Source organism: Engystomops pustulosus, chromosome 2 (genome assembly GCF_040894005.1).
Source record: "Engystomops pustulosus chromosome 2, aEngPut4.maternal, whole genome shotgun sequence".
NCBI classification, from domain to species: Eukaryota; Metazoa; Chordata; class Amphibia; order Anura; family Leptodactylidae; genus Engystomops; species Engystomops pustulosus.
In genome coordinates this window covers 151,705,708-151,728,430 of record NC_092412.1, presented here as the reverse complement: position 1 = coordinate 151,728,430, position 22,723 = coordinate 151,705,708, and the positions used below count along the sequence as shown (strand labels likewise).

General features: G+C 40.0%; 1 protein-coding gene across 12 annotated transcripts in view; it reads left to right on the top strand.

The window, feature by feature from the left end:
* LOC140118694 (protein 4.1-like) overlaps positions 1 to 22,723 on the top strand; it is a 105,570-nt gene that overhangs the window by 48,457 nt on the left and 34,390 nt on the right. For 11 of the 12 annotated variants that reach the window (XM_072136909.1, XM_072136903.1, XM_072136910.1 and 8 more), the window contains exons 4-12: positions 2,038 to 2,142; positions 4,105 to 4,147; positions 11,488 to 11,563; positions 12,840 to 13,058; positions 14,922 to 15,009; positions 15,875 to 16,027; positions 16,774 to 16,871; positions 17,420 to 17,592; positions 21,768 to 21,881. In XM_072136909.1, the coding sequence (XP_071993010.1) occupies positions 2,038 to 2,142; positions 4,105 to 4,147; positions 11,488 to 11,563; positions 12,840 to 13,058; positions 14,922 to 15,009; positions 15,875 to 16,027; positions 16,774 to 16,871; positions 17,420 to 17,592; positions 21,768 to 21,881 (1,069 nt within the window). The remainder of the gene's footprint in view (positions 1 to 2,037; positions 2,143 to 4,104; positions 4,148 to 11,487; positions 11,564 to 12,839; positions 13,059 to 14,921; positions 15,010 to 15,874; positions 16,028 to 16,773; positions 16,872 to 17,419; positions 17,593 to 21,767; positions 21,882 to 22,723) is intronic. The other variant, XM_072136912.1, reaches the window with a different exon arrangement.

Genomic DNA, 22,723 nt, shown 5'->3' with positions numbered 1-22,723 from the left:
GGGCTGTCTATGTGCAGTGCAGCTTCAGTACAGCTCCGCAGTTCCCTGAAGAGCCCATTGCAGAAGATAATAATTGTGAATAACTGGTTGACTACACTTAGGGGCTCTGATGGACCCCAGTACTGGGCCTGAGGGGAAAATTGACACGTCCAGCCCCCCACCCCAATCATAACTACAAAATCCTTGTAACTAGCCTTAGCAATGGCTACATGATACATCTAATACTATTTTACTACTCCTATGTACAAGAATATAACTAATAGAATACTGTCCCATGTACCAAAATATATCTACTATAATACTGCCCCCTATATAAAAGGATATACTTAGACAGCTACGCCCCTCACACAGCAAGCCCCACAGATCTCACAAAGCAAACCCCTCCCCCAGGTGCAGTCCCCCCCCCCTCATCACACAGAACCCCCCCTCCCCTCAATATGCTTCCCCCTCCTCAGACACAAAAACACCTGGTCCCCTTCCTCAGTAAGCAGCCCTTTTACCTGGTGGCTGTATAATAGAGAAGCCAGTGAGTGATGAGACCACCTCATTCACAGCATAGAAACCACAAAGATACATTGGCCCACATTTATTAAGGTGCGTGCCCCAGTTTTCTGTTGGACCTTGCACATTCTTTTCAGTGCAAACTGCTTTCACAGGAATTTGTGTCACACGCAACCATTTTGTGTCGCGGCTACACTATTCTTCATGTGACACAAATTTCTGGACCTAAATGGGCGTCCCGGTCGACATTCCGACAGAAGTGTGTCACACAGGACATGTTAAAGGTGCACCAAAAAAATGTATATAATTTTTTTTTTAACTTTCTCTGTGTAAGTCTATATCTAACCATCTCTGTTCCTTCTGCGCTATTTCGTGCTGCCCGCAGATCAGGCTACATTTCCCATGTGACAGGTTCCTTTTAATGAAATGTATGTGACTCAGACCTGTTATTCTGATGTGCAGCATTGTATACAGTTAATAGAACCGTATCCACTGTAGAAACCAGTACAGTATAATGTTCAGGTGATACACCAGTAAATCGAAGTACCCTTTATATGATAGCTATATTGGCAATCTAACCTTTTGACAGGAACCATTGAACAATGCATTTCTAGTTTCTCTGTCAAATACAACAGTAAACTTTAATAAAGTTTTATTATCTACTTTATTAAAGCAAACCACTTCCCTGTGTTGTTATTTTTTGCTCTTCTTTTTTCATGCAGTACGCAGTCATTCTGAAAACTCTTCTCAAGTCCCTTACATAGTTGATTAGGAGGGGAATCTAAAGAATAACTCTTTAAAGACTAGGAGAATATTTCACTGATCTATTTAGTTCTGTAAATTATCTGGTCACGATCTTTAAGGAAGTAAGAAAGTTTAAGAACTTCTGCTGCCTGTGTGAGTATGGAGGTGAAGATTATTTAGACAGTGTTAAATGCAGTAAGAAAGGAAGGGGGGAGGACACCTTTCTTTTATGTTTAAAGCCATTTCTATGTTTCAGAAATTATTTTTTTAAAGGAAAAGAACCATGTACATAACATAAAAAAAACTATTTAATAGGTGTGATGTTACCTCACTCTCCCATTCTCCCAGCATGGGAGAGGGGTGTGAATAGTTCGCAGCCCGGAGCACCGGACATTTTGTCCCCACGCTCCATGCTGCTAATTATAAGTTTGTATTCTAGGTGATCCTGGCGTGTCAAGCTTGGACAACAGAGAGCGCCAGGATCAAAGTGAAGAGGAGCAGGGGTGCATATTAATAGGTTTTTTTTTATGTTATGTATGTGGGTGATTTCCTTTTAAGTTGGCCCTCACTCCTATTGTGAGCCAAAGCTTCTCTGCCCTTTAATACATGTATATGCAGCTTTGTCTTGGTGAATTGCGGTGGCCTTTGTTCATGAGGTACAGTTTACAATAGTGAGGTTAGATTAGTGACCTGTTAGTGCCTTGTGAGTGGTGAACGATGTTTCTTAAATACAGTGAACATGGCAATGTATTTCCTGAAATTTATAAACTGTTTTTATTTTGTTTCTTTTAGAAACATGCCAAAGGGCAAGATATATTTAAGAAAGTTTGTAGTCACTTGAACATTCTTGAGGAGGATTATTTTGGCCTTGCAATATGGGAATCCCCAACTAACAAGGTAAGAGAGAGTTGAGAATAACACATAATTCTATGGTGCAAGCCAAAGATTAATCCTGGAGGATTCATGAGCTAAGTCTTTTTGGGTGACATTATGTTCCACTCCTGTATAAACAGTGATTCTCTGAGTAGCATTTTCTTTGTTCATTCATTGTCTGGTTTTGCAGAGAGTCAGTGTCCTTTAATTAGCTCTCACCAGTACTTCCTTTCAGACATCATTGTCCACCAAATTAATCTACACAGGATGAGCTTGCAAACGGTTGACCGCCCTTCTGCAGCCGGCACAGAGACCCCTTCTGTCTGTATAGCTCTGCTCAGCTTCAGTAGCCTTTGATTAACAGATACAGACCTCCTGCTACATCTTGATGCATTTGTTTTATTTTTAATGTCAAATAATCATGCTGAGACATTTAATGTTGATTATTGAGATTCGTTAAGACCCCTATAAATCGCTTCAATTTCCGTAACTTCTAGAAAAATGGATAGTGCTTCCCCTCGATACATTTCTTTGATTTGCAACGGTCTTATAACATATGCGTTTTATTGATATTGTTTTAATTGCATTACATTGTACTGTCTAAAATGCCTGCTTAGTTTTCGCACGGTCAAAGGTTGTCTGCTGGATTAAACCCAACTGTATTTAAAATGCAGTGCCTATTGTTTTACTTGGTCTAAACCAAAATAATCTAAAGGATAGAGAATCTACTGAACATACATTTTCTGTATCCATTCAAAACGTAAATGACGTCAAATTACTTTAAATAAGAAATACAAAGAAATCTTATCACACCGAAAGGAAAATGGACTATGCACTACAGCAAACTTGTTTTGTACAGTAGTTGCCAAAAATGGCTCTTAATTTGGAACCATGGTGTGGTCATGTGATGCATAGACATTACATACTCTCCCGTTACTCTCTATGGTTTGGTGTTTGGCCATGTCATCAAGCTTGCCCCCAGGAGTGTGCTGGCCTTTTTCATCAGCAGAACATTGGAGCACAATTTTTCCAGCACGGCTGTGGTTTTCATGGATCTGTATGTGAGCAAAACTCTGAGCAGAACCTATACATGGGCATGTTTTGCAACTTCAGGAAGTGTTTTTGTTTTTTGGGGGGAGGTGGAGTTTGTGGTAGGTGCCGTGTGAATCGATTTCGTATGCTGATGACACAATGGGCAGATTTCTAAAAAATGTACTAAGGTTAGACAGTCTCTTGTTCTGCACAATATTTATAAAAGCGTCTTGTACTAGGACAGATTTATCATTCAGCACAAGACTGTCAAGTTGTACTCTGCACCTCCTATCGCTTACTTTACGCTAGAAAACTAGGACACAATTCTGTTCTGTTTTTTGCCTTGATGCCACAGCCCCCTTTTCCTAGGTTACACCCCTTTTGTCAGGCTAGTCATAGAAGAGACAAAAACCTGTCTATAACCCTGTATGAATGTGGTGCAGACAGTTTTTTTTTACTGCAAACTACGATAGATTAATAAATCTCCCCCATTGGCTGCTTGTGTGCTTCACCTCCAACATTCATTTGTAATGTAAATAGTTTAAAGAGTGCTTCACCAGCAATGTAAAAGACTTCCTGGACATGACAAATGCAATTCCTTGCGCTACATACCACGCTCCTGTGGACTGTCATTGCAAGTGAGTAATAAACTGCACAGGATGCAAATTTGGGCAGGAATAGGATCTGCTCTACCACAGCTTGGGCAGTCAGCCCATGCACGGAGACTTGAAAGCCATGAATGTGAGCATGAGCCCATAGAAGTAAATGGGGTGGTGCACTGGCTGCTGAAACAACTCCTAGATCTTGAACATTTTACGCTCAAGAGCTGGGTTGCAAACCCCCTTTGAAAGCTCTCATGGCTTCTCCAGGATTGGATAATTTAATGGTAATTTTTTTCTCTATGTAATAAAATTATTAATAATTCTAAATCCGTATCAATCTCTTCCATTTTAGACATGGATTGACCCACTGAAAGACATCAGGAAACAGGTCCATGGTAAGTTTCATATAGCTTTGATTCACGTGAGCTTGTAATAAAGCTGCCTTTCTCAAACAGCGGATCTGTGTAGAATAACTTATTACCAAATGAATACGGTATATATTTTTATTTTGTGGTAATACAGGGAGTTTGAGAATATCCCATTTAAAACAGTGATGTGCACTGGTCCCTGATAAAGAGTAAAGCCCTCATGCTATAGGAACATGTGTCCATATATTTGGTATAAAGAGAGTTTTTACTTTGTAGTTGTCTCATTTTTTTAGGCTTTACAATCCGCATGATGCAGCTTAGTGATGATGGGATGGGAGGGGATGCTTTAAACCTTTGGCACAGATCTCTGTAGAAATGGTTAGCTGGGAAGCAGAGGACAACACTGATCCCTTTCCAGATGGCTCAACGGCCTCTAGATTTAAGCCTCTTTAGCTGATCAGCCGTCCGTGTTGTGTTGTTTTAAGATGAGTTTGCACCATAAGCTGGCCTCCTTTCATTTCATCTCTGTCCCCTTTTCTGCCACAGCATAATGCTATGTGCTACGCTCCTTGTGTCCCTTTATATATTTATTTAATATATGCTCAGATGACTTCACTTGATTGCACTGCACTGTTAGAGCTTTTTTTGGGAGAAATTCTTTTTAGTTTGTGTGGTGCAGAACAGTTGAGCCAACCTTGGATGGATGCTTTGGTACTGTGTGATTTATAATATTCCACAACATACAAATAGAATTGCTTGTGCGTGAAGCAGAAATGTTCTTTATGTTTTAACATAGAACAAGGAGCTAATAGAAAAATAAACTATACTGCAACTGAGCAATGATCTCTCTATTCTATTAAAACTTTTAGAAGGGTAAATTTATCCAAAGAAAGATTAGTATTTTTCTCGTAGCTGATTTCTACCAATGCCATGAAATGGCATTGTGTCAGCACCATCTTTTCACTCCAAATGGGTTGTGGGAAAACATGACCTTGTGGTCACTTTAGGATTTTCTTTTTTTTTTCTCTAATTTTTCCCTTCTACTTTTAGCCAAGGATTTAAGCAATGTTATTTTATTTGATCAGTTATCTATGTCCTGGCAGCAGAACATATTTGTGCCATATGAATTAAAGGAAACCTACCACTTAGTATGGCAGGGGTAAGCTGTAAGTACCGAGCACCAGCTCAGGGTGAGCTGGTGCCGGTACTTACTTTCGTTAGTGTTAAAACCGCAGTATCGCGGTTTTAACACTTTTTAAACTTTAGGGCAGAAGGGGCTTCGGCGCTGCGCGCGACCGCGCGTGCGCAACATCTCCGCTATTTCCTATGGAGGCGCGCGCACGATCGTGCGCACGCAGCGCCGAAGTGTCTTCTGCCCTAAAGTTTAAAAAGTGTTAAAACCGCGATACCGCGGTTTTAACACTATCGAAAGTAAGTACCGGCACCAGCTCACCCTGAGCTGGTGCTCGGTACTTACAGCTTACCCCTGCCATACTAAGTGGTAGGTTTCCTTTAAAGAGGACCTTTCACCACCGCACACATGTGGAAATTAGCATAACATTCTGTAGGGCAGTGATGGCGAACCTTTTAGAGATTGAGTGCCCAAAAGGATCCCCAAAAAACACTAGCTTTTCTCAAAGTGCCAACACGGCAATTTGGGCTGTAACAAACTTATTTCTACCAGAATTTTGGAGCTCCAATCCAACCCTGTCCACACATTTTCACTCTTTGGACAGGACCAAGCAGCACAGGATGGGTCACTTTACAATAGCAGGGCACTACAGGTCCCCTACTTAAGAACACTCAACTTACATACAACCCCTAATTGCAAACGGACCTCTGGATATTGGTAATTTATTGTAGTTTAGTCCTAGCCTACAATAAACAGGTGAAACGGTTATATAGGTGTCTGTAATGAAGCTTTATTATTAATCCTGGTTCTTATGACAACCCAACATTTTTTAAAATCCAATTGTCACAGAGACCAAAAAAGTTCTGGCTGGGATTACAATGATAAAATATACAGTTCCGACTTACATACAAACTCAACTTAAGAACAAACCTACAGACCCTATCTTGTATGTAACCCAGGGACTGCCTGTACTTGGACTGCCTAAGACTGCAGGAAGATTCCATGTCTGGCAAACTCTGTGTGCCTTGGAGACAGCCCGTGTGCCCACAGAGAGGACTCCGAGTGCCATCTCTGGCACCAGTGCCATAGGTTCGCCACCACTGCTGTAGGGGCTGGAGGCGTATGTTATGCAAATCTTCTCACAGACTGTCCAATCAGTGACAGACGGTGTATGATCTCTCTCTGCTCATCTAGAGGCTGTGTTCATACATTGTATTGATATTCTGCTAATATTCTGTTAACATTGTGTTTGCATCCCATTCGAATCGCAATTTGTAAAATTCCATTTTTCTATGTGCAAACGAAATGGAAACGTGCGTGCTGTAAATGCAAACAAATTGTAAACACATGCAATTTAAGTGCAATGTTAATGCCATGGAAACGTGATGCAAATGCAATGAAAATGTAAAAGTAAAATTGATGCAAGTGCAATATAAATGCAAACGCAGTGTTAATTCCTGTGTAAGCGTAAACAAAAAAAGCCACACCTAAGCCATGTAAATGCAATCGCCACTAAAATGTAACATAAATGCAAATGCAATTCAAAAGCCACATAACGCAGATGTAACACAAATGCCACATTATTTTAAACACTGTGATTGCTGTGTAAACGTCATGTAAGTGTAAACACATCGCAAACGCCATGTAAACACAATGGGTACATAAATGCAACACGAACTCCACGTACAAATGTAACAGAAAAATGCCACGTAAGCATTAGCGCCAGGCAAATGCATGTAAACACAAATGCAACATAAACACAAGTAAAACGCATGAACACAAATGTAACGCAAATGCCACATAAATATTAACGGGATTCAATTGAGTTTTTGAATGTGACATGTCTTGTATTTTTAAAAGAATCTAACTGGATGCCACTATGAATATGGGTAATTTATGTAGGAAACCATATATGAAAGCCTGGATTTTGACACAATATTTACAGATTTTACCACCAAGTGAGCATACCATTACTAGGTACATTAATAGCTATGTTGCAAACTTGGATTGCATTGACATGTCTAATAGTGCTTTTATTTCACATAAACCACTAATTTCCCACATGTACGGTATGCTCAAAGCTTCATAATATAACATGAAATTCTAAATTTATCAATTAGAAAAGTGTTTTTTTTTTCTTTTTCACTTGCATTGGGGTTCGAAGACGAAGCATTTACATGTACTGTTTTATTTATATTTCTTGTTTTGTCTTTTTTAACAGTATTATACATAGAGATCGATGCTTAAGAAACAATCTTCAAAATTACACATAAGATGGTTTTCTTCTAAATCTATTGATTTGATTTTGTAGGACATTTGGGAATAGATCATTTTTTGCAATTTCCACTTAGTTTCCACATCTTTTTTATAACAAACATTTAAAATAAGTTTTAACTGTCAAGTAAATATCCATTCTCTGCTCATACAAGTTCGTATTGTTAGTAGTTGTATTTCTTCCCACCATCTTTAGTATCCACTGCCTCCATGGGACTTGATGAATCCAAACATATTCTTATAGCTAAGTGTCTGCTTGAAGATTATGGTGACACCTAGTGGACTACACACTGTTTGCAAATAATTTTAGTGTGTTATTTCTATAAGACATCCGTGCCAGGAGATTTTTTGTAGTCTGACGTGATGAGTTTGTTGTGGATTAGCACTAAACTACTTGTGACAAATTTCGGATCACTTGGCAAACTGACTGTTGCAGCTGGGATTCTGAATACTGCAAGCCAAAAAAAAGACAACTTATTCACAAACACTGTAAAGTAAACGGCAATGCATTGGCCAGATAATTATAAGTATATATACCGGTGTGTGTGTGTGTGTGTGTATTAAAAAAAAAATATTATATAATATATATTTACATACCATATATACTCTAGTAAAAGTCGAGGTCCCTAATTTTTGGTGCCCCCTGCAGCCTCTCGACGTATAAAAAAAAAAAAACAATTCCATACTCCCCTTCCGATGCTCCACGCCGCTCCCTGTTGCTCCCTACAGCTCTTTTGTCTTCTCTCTGCGTGTAACAACGGGCAGAGACGCATCCATGCACTATTCCGGCCGTTGCACACTATGATGTGGCTGTGTCTATGCTGATGACGTCAGTGTGCACTGCCAGCAGAGCGCATGGAGAAGACTGGAGTGAGAAGAAAGAAGGGGAGCCTCGCAGAGAATCGGGAGTGCTGGAAGGTGAGTATGTAAGTTTATTTTTATAAACACACGTTTATAAGCTGAGATGGGGTTTTTCAGCACATTTTTTTTGTCCTGAAAAACTTGGCTTATACATGATTATAAACAATATATAGATATACGGTATCTATGTATTATATTTTTTTCTTACATTTTATACCATTTTTGGTAGTTTTGTTAAAACGCAGTGTGCCTAGTTATTAATAATCTGTCAGGTTGTTTGACATATCTATTAGTTTTAACCTGCATTTATCATTCTGTCATTCTATCATGCGTATGACAATTCTGTGTCTTGCATGTACATCAATGTGAAAACGTGACAGGGGTTTTAAGGGAGCTCTTCATAATTTAAAGAGAGTTTTACATTACGTATAATCAAAACCGTACAGAAACTATAAGAGCGATATAAAACAAAGCCACCTTTGGGGTTAAAACCAGGGTTCAGTTTGTTGTCCAATTTAACAAGAAATTCTTGTATTGGCCTTCTAGGTTCATATGAAGGTCTGTTTCACATGACCGTTTGCTGTTCAGTGTTTTTGCATTAGTATTTGGAAACCAAAACCATAGTGGGTCTTCCATATCTCTTATGTTCCCCTCAAGGTTACCTTTGCAGTTAGTTTTCGATAATTATATTGAAAAATTCTGTAAAGTGATGCAGGCTTTAGCTGGAAGGAAAGGCAGGAACTGTGAATGAAGTCTACCTGCAGATGAATTTGCTCCTTCCATGGAAACAGACCAATGTCCTGGTCAGAACCCATGGACCCAGCACATTGAAAGGCCTCTTTCACATGGACGTGTGGTCATAGCCATAGCCCAAACAAGCATACGGCCGCATGTTGGAGATGAGCGCTGCTCACCTCTCCATGGGGAGGTATGGCCAAAAAACGCAGTGCAACATCCATGTGAAAGGGGCCCAAGTTTTAGGGTACATTCACATGAATGTATGATGGACGTATATTCGACCGCAAATTTGCGGCTGTATATATACGTACCCCATAGGGGTCTATGGCGCCTGGGCTCGGGCACAACGAGTGCTTACCGTTCTGAGCCGTGGCAGCGCTCGCCTCTCCTCTTCAGCATGCCTTACAGTTACAGTGCCTGCGCTGAAAATTGGCCAAGAGACAGTTTGAATGATGCAAGGACTCCAGTCCTCTAGACTGTGTTTGGTCTGTGGGATCTGACCATGGACCCAAAATGTACGTGTGCATGGGGCCTATAAACGTACAACAAATGGTGATCACTCTTTCAACGGTCACTGGCAGGTATATACTCTATATATAGGGGGTGATTTATCAGTAATCTATTAGAGCAGAACTCTGCTAGTTGCCCACAGCTGTCTATAAAATTAAAGGGGTTATGCCACGAAACAATTGACTGCAAAAAGCTGTCAAAGAGGTTAAAATATTTCAAAAATATATTTGTAATGGTTACCTGGAATTAAAGATACCTTTCTATTTGTTATTATGATGCTTGTTCAGCCTCTATTCTGCTCCACACAGAAGCAAATGTGGGAGGGGCCTAGCCAGGCACATGCACGGCACTGACAGCGGCAGTTATTCCACACCTCAGCGCTACAGAGCGCTCAGCCTTCAGAGTCTCCTTCCACCTGCTGTGCTCAAATAGTCCCTGCATTACTGATCCAATAGAAGTCCAATAGAAATGTGTCATACACCCCATGTTAAAAGTGCACCAAAAAAAGTTGGTGCCGTCTGCCAAAGCAGTGCAGGGGGCACCAGATTCATGAAGAACGTGCACCAAAAATCCTGAATCTGGCGCCCCCTGCACACTACACAGGACACTGCACACGTACTATGTATTCTCACAGCATCATGGTCGGTCAGGTTGACATACATGGCGGAAGTCTAGGTGGGTGCAGGGGAGGCAAACCCCACGTGTATCGTCACTCCAAAGTGCCACTTACCCCTGAGGAAGTCACTTCGAAGTGAGGATACGCATGGAGTTTGCCGTCCCTGCATTTTTCTAGACCTCCGACATATTTACACTTTACTGTCCGCCTGATGACCATGATGCTGTGAGAATACATTGTTTTGCTCTTCTTGTATGCATTGATTGTACAAAATTAGGTGCAATAACATGGACCTTTTTAGTTGTTTTTATGACTTTTACTAACAAACTTTTTTGTATTTTTGTATGTTACTTTGGGGCCGTTAATTGCATCTCTTTCTGTGTATTTTGTAAGGAATTGCAACTAAATCACTAGATAGATATTTATGAGACAGATAGATATGAGATGGATAGAAAGATGACAAGTGATAGATAACAGGACTTGGATAGATAAATAGGTGACAGCTTCTCACATGCTACTTCCCTGCTAAGTCAGGGACAGGGGCTCCTTTGCTGGAGAGCAGGGTAGCATGGAGGGACAGTGAATGGTGGAGAGTACAGGAGGAGGACTGCATCAGGAGAGGTCAGAGCTCAGCCGGTTCCTTGTGTTATCTCTGCAGCCTCCTGTGTGACCTGACTAATGGTGGAGGGAGGAGAGGGCTGCTACATTGCTATGATCCATGTTAGGGGAGGACTCCTCTGTGCAGCAGATAGTCATGTCTGGCTGCAGTTACCTTGTATCTGATGCTGGAAGCAACTGTGGAGCAGTGGAAATCACCTCATTCACTGGTGTAGACAGCTGAGCTCTCTGCCCCCTGTCTCACCTCCTATTGGCTGCAGTGTGTCAGCTGATCTCTCAGTGTGGAGAGGAGCTGTGAGCCAGTGGAGTGATCTGTAGTGCAGAGCAGCTGGGGGAATGTTTGTGCGCAGACTCAGCCAGATCAGCTGTAGCTCAGGACGGGACACAGCTACCACCGGGGGGCGCCAGCAACCAGAACAAAAGGAGTTATCTCAGTAAGCCTGCAGATTTTGTAATAAGTGTAAATGGTGAAAGTACTTGTCACAATGCATTGGACCCAATTACAACCATTTGCTATGGTGACACAACCCCTTTAAAGCTGAGCTGTGATTGGTTTCCAAGGGCAACAGTTTTACCTCAGAAGTTTTTGCTCTTAAACTTATCATTATTTTTTTACAGGAGCACCATGGGATTTCACCTTTAATGTAAAATTTTATCCACCAGACCCTGCTCAGCTAACAGAAGATATCACGAGGTAATAACTCCTGTCCTGTATCTTCGCCTTTTACAGTTTAATGTTAACACTAAAATAACTCAGCACTGTTAAAGGTGGTGAACCTATTACCACCTCCAACATTTTGCAGCATTTGTTTGTTTATTTATTTTAACGCTTCTTTAATTTTTTAAAATAAATGATCAACAAATGATCATTTGTTCATGTCCCAACCTGGGACATTACAAAACCGTAAAAAAAAAAGTGCAATAAAAAAATTATTAAAAAAAGAATAACAGTCCCCTGAAGTCTCCGTGCAATAATCAAATAAGAAAATTGCCCCCAAAAGCACAACATATTGGATATCACAACGTCTGTAACAACCCGCACAATAAAACTAAATTGTTGTTGTACCCGTACGGTGAACACATCCTCATACTCGGGAGAAATTGGGTATCAAACTTTGTGGAGATTTTCATCATTTAATACTTTGTGACAGTATAATTTTTGGCCAAAATTAATGTATTGTCTAAAAAACAATTACAGCTTGTAAATTACACATCCCTTTTGTTTTAACCCCTGTGAAGCATCTAAAGGGTTAACACAGTTCTTAAAGTTGTTGTTTTTTTCACATTGAGGGGGGGGTAGTTTCTAAAATGGAATGATTTAGAGGGATTTACTTCTATTTAAGCTTTTGAAAGTCACTTAAACCTGAGCAGGTGCCTCTCATAAAAATGAGAAAAATTGCTTCCACAATTCTGAACCTCCTAACAACCCAGAAAAGAGAGAGGATGCATAAAAAGCCATGGCGATATAAAGTAGACATTTGGGAAATGTTAGTTATAAAGTTACTTGGGTGCTATGACTATCTGCCTGAAAAGCAGAAAATGTTTAACTTTGAAATGAATAATTTTTATAAATCACATGGGTAGCTTGGTGGTGGAGTAGTAGTAGTAGTAGTAGTAGTAGTAGTCTATACACAATCCATACATCATATCAAAGGGGAGATTCTTTGTTTAAAATGACATAAAATTCTGTTTCTGTGTGCCAGGGATAAGGAGATATGACAGTTTGAAGATGGTCACTGTCAAGATGTTTATAAAACATCCTTTCTGCATGGGGCATGTGCAAATAGGTCTTATATAGCCTAATGGCAGTCGTGAATGGGTTAAGGATATGTGGGCAGCTTCAGAGTATCAATTTGTATACTCATGCATTTGTGAGTTAAAATTGCTCATTCAGAGTAATATGATGCCTTTGTGCAGATATTTCATATGTACTGTAGTAGTTTCTGACCTAGGTTTTTGCACTTCTGTAGATATTACCTGTGCCTACAACTGCGTCAGGACATCCTCAGTGGCCGCCTGCCATGCTCCTTTGCAACCCTTGCCCTTTTGGGTTCCTACACTGTTCAGTCTGAAGTGGGAGACTATGATGAAGATCTTCACGGCACAGATTATGTCAGTGAGTTCAAACTAAGTCCCAACCAGACCAAGGATCTTGAGGCCAAAGTGGCAGAACTTCACAAGTCCTACAGGTAAATGTGCAGCATGGAAGAATTTACTTTACCATTGAAATTTTACTTTATTACAAAATATATTTCATTAATGGAAATTTCTTATACTTGTTGTGTGTGCCAAGGTTGTCTAGTCTTGCCTGCCTTTGTATTATGTGGTATGTGCCCATCTGTTCAGGACTATTGCATGGATATTAATTTCTACATTAATGAGCATCTGGGCCTCCCTGCGGTCTGCTCCCCTCAGGTGTGTCTTTTGGGCCTAGTTAGGGATGTTCTTCAGACTAAATTTGACAGGGCTCCTTTTGCGTTTACTAATTTTCTACGGTAGGAAAGTGATTTTACTAAATTGAAAACCTCCTAAGCTCCCCATACTTGTGTTGTGTATGTGGCTGAGTGAATGTGTGTTCTCTGCCCACTGGGGTAGAGGTTCCTAATATATCGGGATTATTCTTGCTATCTAATTGCTTCATCGAAGATGTACTTATCCTAGGACGTTCTAATTATATTACTGCTGATACTTGTGATCGTACTGTGTACTTCCCTGAGCTGGATGTTGTTTTTGTATGTTGTTAAAAATAAAGTCTTTAAAAACAATTTATGTGCTATCCAAAGGCTCTGGAGTAAATTGAGAGATCTGAACAGACTGGGATATTAATATAACTTGAAGTTTTTAGTATTTGGTTTCCTATTATGTAGGTTTTTGGGTCACCTAAGGCTCCTGTACATATGTGTCACCTCTGCACTGTATATGCTATGAAATCTTATGTTACAGATCCAGTGAGGCCTACATTTTCAGCAGCACCTTTTTTAATCTTTCATTAGTGCGAGTGAGAAACTTCATAATGTATTTTATTAAAGAAAAATGCTGTTGTCTGTTGACAATCAAACAGATTGCTTCTAATGACACTACACCATACAGATAGATATTACAGGCGGTCCCCTACTTAAGAACACTCGACTTACATACGACCCATAGTTACAAACTGACCTCTGGATATTGGTTATTTATTTGTACTTTAGTCCTAGGCCAGTGATGGCTAACCATTTAGAGCCTGAGTGCCCAAACTTCAACTAAAAGCCACTTATTTATTGCAAAGTGCCAGTTAAGTCATTTTTTTTCTCCTTTTTTTTTGACAATTTTCAATTGTTCAGCCTCCTAAGGACACCAACACAGTTAAATGGAGGAGGGCAAATTCATCTATCATTGTAGGAAGATTCTCCAGGAAGATTCTTTGAGTCCTGTCTGGTGAATTTCATTCTGGGGTGATGGCCTGGGTGCCCACGCAGAGGGCTCCAAGTGCCGCCTCTGGCACCAGTGCCATAGGTTCGCCACCACTGTCCTAGGCTATAATAAACAGCTGTAACAATTATCACATGTGTCTGTAATGAAGCTTTAGTGTTAATCCTGGTTCTAATGACAATCCAACATTTTTAAAATCCAATTGTCACAGAGACCAAAAAAGTTCTGTCTGGGGTGACAATGATAAAATATACAGTTCCGACTTTCATACAAATTCAATTTAAGAACAAACCTACAAACCCTATCTTGTATGTAACCCGGGGACTGCCTGTATTTACCTTTTTATGGACCTATCCTGAGGATTTAGGCCCACAATCCACCACCAGCACCCTGTTATGCAGGTCAGTAACAGGATTACAATGACGTCCTTCTATATTCGGGAACATTTAGCTCTACCGAGAAACCCATCTTTTAATGCTGTTTTTAAATGGCTTGTAAGAAGTCATATGATAGGATGCCCCATACTGCAGGATGGGAAAACCTTTTTTTCTTAAATAGTACATGCTCTATTCACAAGCTTTTTTTTAATCTTCACTTTTATTGGAGTTGGATGTTAATTATTTTTACATTATATTCATCAGATCAATGACTCCAGCCCAAGCTGATTTGGAGTTTCTTGAAAATGCCAAAAAGCTGACCATGTATGGTGTGGATATTCACCAAGCCAAGGTATGTTCTGCTATCAGAAATTGTAGGTAATCACTTGTGCAATCTTAACAGCACAAGCGTCTTAGTTACCAGCGATCACAGGTAGCAGGCTTGCAGGTGGACTGGAGACTAAAGCGGCTGTGTTTGAAGAAATGGAACCACTGCTATCTGAAACTGTACTGAATAATAGTCATACTCTTGTGAACAACTATCCATATGTATACAGCAGTGTCATGCAGGCAGACACAAGATGCCATCCCACTTCTCAATCTCAAGACAGTAGTCAAGGAGTCTGGACTGGATAAAATAGACCGGCTTCTCTTTCTTCTCATGCATCAGCTTGTGTTTCTTTCTGCAAACCTTTTTTTTTTTTTATCTTGGAACATGGTGCTGGTGAGATCGTTCTTAGTTGCCTGCAATCTGAGATGACAAAGCCTTGCAGGAAAAAAAGAGAAGCCACATGAAGAGGGATTGTAACTAGGGGTCGTTTGCAAGTTGAAGATTTCCTATATGTCCATTATCCAGCAGAGCATAGAGTGGCAACTCTTGCCCTGGAGGACCCTGCATGTCCAAATCTTGCCATAATCAGCCCATGTATTGAAATAATACTTGATATGCCCAGTGTTTGCTACAGAAATACTGACTGGTTTACAGCTTATCCTTTGAGTTCCAACAGTGGGACATCATGTTATCCCCCTTTTGCCGAGGCAATCACCTGATAGCCATTGTTCATATTGAGTACGTTACTTTTATAATGAGCAACACACTCGTAGGATCTATGTTGTTGATTAATACATTTTAATGCTAAGATTTCATAGCAAAAAAAGTATTTAGAAATTGTAATCATTGTATATATTGTGAATGCTGTAAACTTATGTTTACACAGGACTTGGAGGGAGTAGATATAAAACTGGGAGTCTGTTCGAGTGGTCTGATGGTCTTTAAAGACAATCTGAGGATCAACCGTTTCCCATGGCCCAAAGTCTTGAAAATTTCCTATAAACGAAGCAGCTTTTTTATTAAGATTCGTCCTGGAGAGGTATGGAAAGGACACTTGGTTGTTATGATGTCTGTGGGGTAAAACTGTTATTGAATCGTTATATAAAAAAATCCCTGTTTTCACTAGTTACATGGCTTTTCGGTTACTTGGTTTGCTGTCATAATACACACTCCTTGGTTTTTAGACAGTTGAGGGCTAGCACAACTACCACAAATAATTGGTAATCAATGTGAAAATCTGAAAAACACATTAGAAATATCTGTATATCCTCATGTGACGTGACATGTAGAAAAAAAATCCCAAATATTTTATTATTAGAAGATGAAATTCCAACTGTAAAAATAAAACTTAAAATGTCCAAAAGAAATGATGGGGAGTTAAAAAAAAAAAAAAAAAAAACACTCCTCTGTCTCCCCCAAAACCTCACATGAGAACTATGCTGTTGGTAAAGCAAGATGATGAATAACACAAGACTTCAAAAAATACTCACAATATATGGTGACATGTATGGCTGAAAACGACAGCAAGTAAACTAAGCAAACACAGTGACCCGAATAGGATAAAAGAACAAATAACCTTATGTTCATGACCAAACATAAATGTCCAAGCTATTGCCTCCAAGATGGTGCAGATGTGGAGATATAATGACACTGTTATATGACACATCTCTATTTGTGCATAAATACACAGCTCTTGGGATTTTTTTAATTTGATCTCTTTAAATATTTTGGTACCCAAAGGAGATTTTTTATAAAATCGGTCAGAATTCCCATTTGCTTTTGCAGCAGGAGCAGTATGAAAGTACGATAGGATTCAAGTTGCCAAGCTACCGAGCAGCAAAGAAACTTTGGAAGGTCTGCGTTGAACATCATACCTTTTTTAGGTAAGTTGTGATTTTTATTGCCTCCCTTTTCCCTAGACACAGCACACAGCGCTATTCTGCATGGCTCTCAATCTACAGAACTCAGACAATACTTCCATGCGTCCTAATATTTCTACATAAGAATAATAATAATTTTTTTATTGGCAGCTTAGTATTTGTTGCTTTGGTGCAAAAAAATATTATGGATATTGGTGCAGATCATAGGAGAACACACAAACTTAACCTTCTATAAATACAGTGCTGAATATAGGCATAACCACATGTCCACCTGGTATCCTGGTATCTTTGTAGTGTAGAGAGATGACTTTCTCCAAATAGATGGTGGTCACAGAGAGGACACCTACAAACACACAGCATATTTATTACATACCCTGTGGATATGCCAGATTTGCTATATGACAACTTCCCTCTAAAATGTTTGAAAAATTAGCAACGTGCCTACCAGTTTGCTCACTCGTACTTTATGCAAATATTTATTTTTGGGAATAAAACAAAAAAAACTGTCTATCTTTAATTAAATACTACATTTATAATATTTGGCCTTTTAGGTTAACCTCTACCGAGACCATTCCTAAACACAGATTTCTGTCCCTGGGATCCAAATTCCGTTACAGCGGGCGCACACAAGCTCAAACAAGACATGCCAGTGCTCTCATAGATCGACCTGCTCCCCAGTTTGAGCGAACTGCCAGTAAAAGAGCAACACGCAGCCTTGATGGAGGTAAGTGTATACTAGCTTGAAGATCTCTGGATTTGTCTGCACATTTCTGATTTTAGCTCGCTGTATTAAGAAGAATTTTCTTAAATTATCTCCTCAAATAACAGGTGTAAATTTCAATTATGTAATTTTCATTTTCTTTATTTTTCTCCTGTCGAGCTTTAGAAAATGAAGGAGATTGATAGTTTGCACCCCCCAAATCCTCTGTGAAATTCTTCTATTTCTTAGTTCCTTAGCTTGCATGCAAAAGGCTTTTAGCTGTAACTAAACAATAACTTTTTATGTGATGTGCTATTACTTCATGCATCCCATGTGATATAGAATGCAATAATGCACAGTACATAATCACATGTACTATATTTTGTATGGACAGGGGATGTGGAACGGAATGTGATTCATTGCTAAACAATACTGTGAAGTGGGTCAGAGTAGTTAATGAAATTAGCTTGTTAGCCAACCTGCTTTGACACACATAACTAGTCACATGCTGACAAAGCTAATTCACATGGGGAACTTGTGTCTGCACGCTCCTCCACCCACTGATTTATGAGTGATTTTGGCCGAGGGCTCATTCATACCATTGAGGGTACATTCCCGGGAGGGCATACAGCAGCGTGCTGGAGAAGAAGAGGGACAAGCGCTGCTTACCCCTCCCCTCTCCCTAGAAAACAGCGCCACACACTGGAAAGATAAAGCATGCTTTATCTTTTCCCTGTGTACAGCTTGGAATGGGGCCATGCAGCGGGCCACCATTGCTGTCTATGGGGACGCTTTGTGGCCGGATATACGTCCCCCAGACAGTCATGTGAATGAGGCCTTAAAGGGAACCTGTCACCAGGAGACCCATTTTTAGCACTCCCCCAGTCCCCACAAAGCATAGTACATAGGCTGCCAAAGTGTTTTTGTATAAAAAATGGGTTTTACAGAAAAAAAGATATGTTATATTGTACCTTTCGTTAGCATCTGCTGTGTGACTAGGCAGTTGCCAAAAGGGAGGGTCTGGAAAGGAGCAGTTTCCTCCCACCCTTGGGGAACAGCATCTCTATGTGACCTTTTCAAATATATGAAAACACCCATCACTTGGCTTAGCGACGCCCCCTGCTCCTCTATAGCCAATCCTGAGTGAGGGGAGTTATTCATATATTTGAAAAGGTCACATGTTTCCCAAGGGTGGGGGGGGGCTGCTCCTTTCCAGACCCTCCCATTAGGTAACTGCCTAGTCACACAGCAGATGCTAATGAAAGGTACAATATAACATATCTTTTTTTTCTGTAAAACCAATTTTTTATACAAAAACACTTTGGCAGAGTATGTACTATGCTCTGTGGGGACTGGGGGAGTGCTAAAAATGGGTCTCCTGGTGACAGGTTCCCTTTAATGTCACACATGGGAGGTCAACGGAACCCTCAGTCAGTGTCCTTCAAAAATTGTGCCTTGAAGTGATATGTAACTTATACAATGTCACTAAGGTGGAGAGTTCAGTGCTGAAATCAAGCTGTCTTCAATATTGTAGTTGAGAGTTCAAAAGTGTTGACCAGTAATGTCATTAAATACATGAGTGTCAATCACAGCTGTAAAGTTGTTCCAATATGGGGAGAGCATGAGGAAACTTCAGTTCTGAGCTCTGCACCTCTTTGACTTTATGTATACAGATATGGGCAAAAATCTTGGTACCCCTCGTTTAATGAAAGAAAAACCCACAATGATTACAGAAATAAATTAAAACTGACAAAAGTAAAGCATTTGATTTCTATGAAAATGAAAGGCAGACTTTACTTTTCAACCATGCTTAATATTTTGTGGCAAACTCTGCATTAGCAAACTGCTCTAGTTGTCTGGGTGTGAAGGAGGTCCTTTCCAGACAGCATGTTTCAGCTCCTTCCAAAGATGCTCAGTTGGATTTATATCAGGGCTCATAGAAGGCCAGTATAGAATAGTGCAATGTCTTCCTCTTAGCCCTTTTTGGGTGTTTTTAGCTGTGTTATCCTGTTGAAAGACCCATGTGACCTGCGACCGAGACAGAGCTTTCTGATTCTGGGCAGAACATTTCTCTAGAATCTCTTGATGGTCTTGAGATTTCATGGTAACCTACACATATTCAACCTGTGTCAGATGCAGCCCCAGAACATAACGGAGCCTCCTACATGTTTTGCATGTTTAGGGACAGTGTTCTTTTCAAGATTTGTTTCTTTTTTTTTTGGCTGTGAACATAGAGCTGATGTGCCTTGCCACATGGTTATCTGTCCATAAAACGTTCTCCCAGAAGCTTTGTAGCTTGTCAACTAGTAGTTTTTCAAATGCCAGTCTTGCTTTTTTATGAGTTGCTTTTGGTGTTCTCCTTTGTAGTGTCTCATTAAGTCCACTTTTGTTCAAAAGTTTGCTATGGGGCCCAACCATTCCTAGTTATGCCACTGAACGGGAATATGGTGAACCTTGAATATCAGGTTGTCAAGCCAGAGTATCATTGCAGGGGAACTGTGCCTGGTTTTGTGCTCAAACGGTCCTGCAATTTATGTATATAGCAATAGTACAGTATTTGTTCCTGTGGAATAACACTTTTTGTCCATTTATCCTCTGCATTTATCCTCTGTCCATATATCCAAGACATTTATCCTCTGCATTTTTCATCTCCAACTTTCAACTTTCTCAAAGCTATTAGTTGAATACAAGATGTTTGGATGTCTTGCATACAATGCACACAAGCATAGAACACATATGTATTGCACCTTTTCTTTTTATGGACGTCTATGTGATTGAATGCCTCTCTTCAAGGGAATGGGGTTAAACTATAAAACTAAGCACATAGTCTTTTCACTAGCCAGATATTGCACACCTCTTAAATATATGATTTACTTAACATGGTATAGTAGTTAATTTCTTTTGAATCTTTCTTGTGTGGGGAATGACTTAAAACTAGATTTTAGTGGACATCTTCAGCTCCTTCTGGTTGCTGTATTTTTTGGACTATAAGACACACTTTTTAGCAAGAAAAAATCTTGCTAAAAAGTGCCTGCGTCTTACAGCAAAGATCAGGAGGATCCAGCATTGCCAGACCCTCCTGAACGCTGTAATGGGGATCGGGTGATGCCCTGATATAGATCTGCACCCAATTTCCCAGAGAGGAGAGCCTCCGCACTGCTCTCCCCTCTCCAGGGTGTCCTACAGGACCTGCCGTGAGGTCAGAATCATGTGACTGTTCACATGCTTCTTACATCACCACATACTGCCAAGAATGAGGATATGCTGTGCTGGGACAGGGTAAGTGGAAGGGTTCTGTACGTGTCTTCATGTGTAGAGTAAAGCTGTGTGTGTATCTGTATGGATGAAGCAGAGCTGTGTGTGTAAATGTATGGATGAAGCAGGGCTGTGTGTGCTGTGCTTTAGTGCGACCAACAGGGATATTTTAATTGGTGTAAAATATATTTTTCCTTTTTTGGAAGCCTAAATCTGGTGTGCGTCTTATAGTCTGAAAAATACAGGTAAGTCTTATTGGGAAGCAACATAACCCACACCAGGTACATTATTCCTCCCTGCATTTCTGCTTCCCATATCGAGAAACCTCAGGATGTACATATATCTGAACTACTTAAATATGCATCAGATAACCCCTCCCTTCCAGAGAGCTATATTGAGCAGCTCAGCAACTTCTTGACTCAGTGATTCTGTAGAAAGAGGTCCTGTGTCTAGCTTCACAATAAGAGCCCCCACTAGTAACTGTCATGGTGCTGAGCCCAGTGTTAGGCTCTGTTCAGCTCTGGTACCGCTCTCATGAAGGGGAATTGGGAGTAAGGAGGTAATGGGCGCTGGAGCTATGCATAATTAAGATTATAGGAGAGCGCCCAGCACCACTGTGTGAAGTGGCTGGAGCACCTCCGAGAATTAGCATAATTTTTTTAAGTATTTTTTTTTAGCAAAATCACCGGGTTTTATGGCTCATGAAGCTAACATCCTGCCTCAGCATGCCTGCAGCTAACCCAACGGAGTGTGTGTGGTTTAAAAAGATGTTTTGTAAGTGGTAGATTTCTTTTAATATGTTGATAAATTAGGGGAATTTTAAAGTTGACTGTATCACTATTTATATAAGCATAGTCTGTTTTATCTACCATTCCAGCACAACTATGTGTTAACTACAATTAACAAATTGCAACATTTTTTTTTTTGGAACATTTTTGCATTAGTGGAAAAAGGGCACCCATCATATAAATTCATTGCTTCGGAAGAAGATAATGATGTTGAAGTGATTGAGTTAAAAGTGCCAATTCGTACTATACCAGAAACCGTGCCTCACAAAGGTATAGAATACAATATCTTTTTTTTTTTTTTTTGTCCATGCCTTTTTTTTCTGCTCTGTTTTTGCTGCATCTCATGCATTCTTTGCTATGCAGCCTTGCTTTTTGTAGAGTCTGCTTTTATGTTATTTTTAATACTGTACTCTACAGTTTTGCTTACTCGCTACCTAGGTTGGGGAGTCAGTTGTAATTAAAATGGATCGACTCCACAAATAGTAAATTCTAAAAAAATAAATAAATAAATCTTTACCTTTAAATGTCTGTTCTATTTCTTATCTAAGCATTTAGGCCAGCTAAAAAAAACATTTATTGGTCCAGGGCCATATTGTCATACTGCTTATCTTTAAGGGGTCGCATCAGGAGCCTGCACCCTAGATGCATCAGCAACCACAGTACTGCACAAAATGTCACTCCAGAGATTATAAATACCACATTACAGCAATAAATACCACCTTACCAACCAAATATACCGTTCAGAGCAGACCAATATAGTGGACAACCCAGAGCAGATAATAATGGTACTGGAGACAGCAGAGCAGATAATGATAATAATGGAGAGACCCCCAGGGCAAAATACAGAACAAATAATACTATAGCAGATAACAATACTAGACACCCCATAACATAATAACCATACTGCAGACCCCCGATAATAAAAATACTAATACTGGTGACACCCAGATCATAAAACTAATAATTGCTCAAGTAGCGAAGCTCCTCTGCTACTGATCAGAGGTGTAAGGCACTGGGAAGGAATGTCCGCATTTACTGTATCTCAGCACTGCTAGAGTGACCAGGAAAAAAGGACTGTGGTGTCGGTGGCAATTAAGGAGTCAGAGTTTGAG